We start from the raw sequence: 2,731 nt of genomic DNA on the forward strand, positions 1-2,731 counted from the left end.
TTAAACAATAAAAAATAAAAAATAAATTAAAAAATAAAAAAAATGTAAGAGGCTAGTAAAAACAAGACATTATTCTCATTATTTTGGTCCTATTATTCTCTTTATTAGTTAAGCAAGATAATCTACAGATAAGGCATTAAATAAATTAAATCATATTTCTGGATACCAGAACAACATAACGAATCATTTCTATATGCCAGTAACAATGTACAAAATATATTCAGGATCTTAGAACTATCAAAACACAGAGTCTTTAGAATTAGAAACTGTTCCAGCTCTGGAGAATTTTATTAAAAATCTATTGGAAGAAAATCATGCAAAAGAGTTGATTCTTTTGGAAAAAATCCCCCCAACCCAGCAATATTAGTTAGACCATTTGGTAACCTTCTCATTAAGAAAAGGAGGGCACACGATCATCGCTCCTCATTCTGTGTTTTGTATCCAACAAACATTTGTCCAGTATACCTATTTGTTAGATTCTCCAAAAACACCTACAGCTATCAAAAAGTCAAAATGACAAGGTTGTCATAAACTAGCAGGGACATTAGGGGCAAAACCCATTAAGAAAAAAAAAATTTTTTTTTAAAAGATTTTATTTATTTATTCGACAGAATGAGAGCGATCACAAGTAGGCTGAGAGGCAGAGGGCGAGAGGGGAAGCAGAGTCCGCGCTGAGCAGAGAGTCGGATGCGGGACTAGATCCCAAGACCCTGAGATCATGACCTGAGCGAAGGCAGAGCCTCAACCCACCGAGCCATCCAGGCGCAACCCGCCCCCGCCCCAATTTTTTTTAGGAATGTCTAATTTTGGAGGAAGAGGTGCAATGGTAGGGTGCTGGGGAGAGGATGGGTTTTAGAAAGAAGTGCGAAACTGAGGAGAATGGAGCTACTTAAGCGTAACCTTAAGAGAAAACAACCTAAGCAGCGTTTCGCATTTCTGAAAGCACACTGTATTTCCAGCACCATTTCGTTGCCGAGGTGATTTCCCTTCAGATGTTTCGGTTCGCCATTGATCCAAAATTTTGCAATGCAGCTTGCATCAAAAGAGCATCTGTCCGTTATTCATGCTTGGTGATTCTTGCGGGTTGTGCAGTGTACACACGGCGGCTCCTGGAAGCCTCTCCCAAGGGCCCGCTGGGTGGCAAGGGATTGTGGGAGCAGTTCATTCCTGGAATAGGCGCCTCCGGGCCTTGGGAGAGGGACCCGGAAGGCGCTGGGGGCGCGCGTGGGGGCCTGGGCTCGGAGAGGGAGGTAGAGGTTGGAGTGGCGAGTTGGGGAATGGCTCCAGAAGGTGGGCGTCCAGGTTGAAGTAGCGGAGAGGAGAGCGTCTCCTTGGACTAGGGGTGGGGGCCCAAGGCCAGGCACCGGGTGTGGGGCCCTGCGGGTGGGGGCTGGCCACCCTTGCAGCGCAGGGGCGGAGCCCAGGTACGGAGCCCGCTGCAGGGTCCATCCGAGGCGGCAGGAACTCGCGGTCGGCGTCCTCCTCGTAGGCCTCTGCTTGGGCGGCCATCTCTGGGGCAGAAACGCAGAAGAGGCCCCGCTCGACGGCGACGTCGTGCTCAGGCGCGCTCGGGAACGCGCCCCGTTCCAGGCTGGCAGGCGAGTGGCCCTGCCCTCCCGAGCGCAGGAGAGCCTCGGGGACCAGCACGAGGGTGAGCTCTCCGACGGTCACTTGCAGGGCCGACGTCGGCTCGGGCTCCAGCACCAGGTCTACGTCGTCCAGGAGCAGCTGCAGGGCACAGCCGGTGGCCAGGACCACCACGGAGGTGAGTGTGTCCGCGGCCTGGGGCCCCTCCAGGTCCGCGGGCTCCTGGGTTCTGCGGCGCTTGGCAGGGCGGGGTCCTCCTGGCGGTGGTCCCCAGCAGGGCTCGGGGTAGGCGCCGGGGCTGCGAGGCCAGCTGCCCATCACCCGGACAGCGCTGCGGGCGGCGCTCTCGGGGCCTGGCGGCGGTGTGAGGGACCCGGTCCTGCAGGCCGTGACAGGTCTCGACGACGACAGGTGAGGCGGCGGGAGCGGCGGAGCGCGGAAACGGGCGACGCAGAGAGAGTGCCTGGAGTTCTGGGGGCGCCTCCTGGGGCCGGAGTCCTGGGGTTCTGGTGGCTCAGCACGGGCGCAGGGCTCAGCCTGGGGCCTTCGAATCCCAGGTTCCTCACACGGACAGATCTGCGCGGGTATTTCAAGGGACGCCGGCGGAACCGAAGTCGCAAAATGTCACGCTAGGCTCCGCCCCTTCCGAGGCTCCGCCCCGTAGAGAGCGCGGTATTGGTGCGGCTCTAGAGCTGAGGCTGTGGTTAAGGAAATACTTCTGTGGGCTTCTAGGAGGCAGAACAGTGGTGCCACTTTAGGGCTTGGCTGCCGGTGTGATCTCGGCCTTCCTTGAATTGACCTCAGATGAGGACGACCTTAATCGGAAAAGTGCGTTTCGATTCCCACCAGTGGAAAACTGCCTAGACAGGGAGCTGTAAGGCCTCTCTCCTCGAAGCCCCGCCCCGGAAATGACCTGAGTTTTTTCTTTGGGTTGAAGAGCAGGAAGAGTTTTTGGACCATATCCTAAGCCCTTGCGGAAGTTGTAAACCACTGTCATCACCTTTCAGGGGCGGTGAAGGGGAAATGAGATTGGAATTGAGTGCGTTAATCTCTGGCCCTGCAAGATCACCTTATTACCGTACTGTGTACATATCCGTTTCGTATTGTAGTAATTATTATACTACTATCATCAGCAGTAAGCGTT

General features: G+C 54.2%; 1 protein-coding gene across 1 annotated transcript; it reads right to left on the reverse strand.

Annotated features, from left to right (window-relative positions):
* Positions 1 to 1,161: 1,161 nt before the first annotated feature.
* Positions 1,162 to 1,905, reverse strand: LOC131825845 (proline-rich protein 23B-like). The gene has a single exon (XM_059165207.1). It carries the CDS (start codon positions 1,903 to 1,905, stop codon positions 1,162 to 1,164), a length of 744 nt encoding a protein of 247 aa, XP_059021190.1.
* Between the last annotated feature and the right edge of the window lie 826 nt (positions 1,906 to 2,731).

This window comes from Mustela lutreola, chromosome 2 (genome assembly GCF_030435805.1).
Source record: "Mustela lutreola isolate mMusLut2 chromosome 2, mMusLut2.pri, whole genome shotgun sequence".
In the NCBI taxonomy this organism is placed as follows: Eukaryota; Metazoa; Chordata; class Mammalia; order Carnivora; family Mustelidae; genus Mustela; species Mustela lutreola.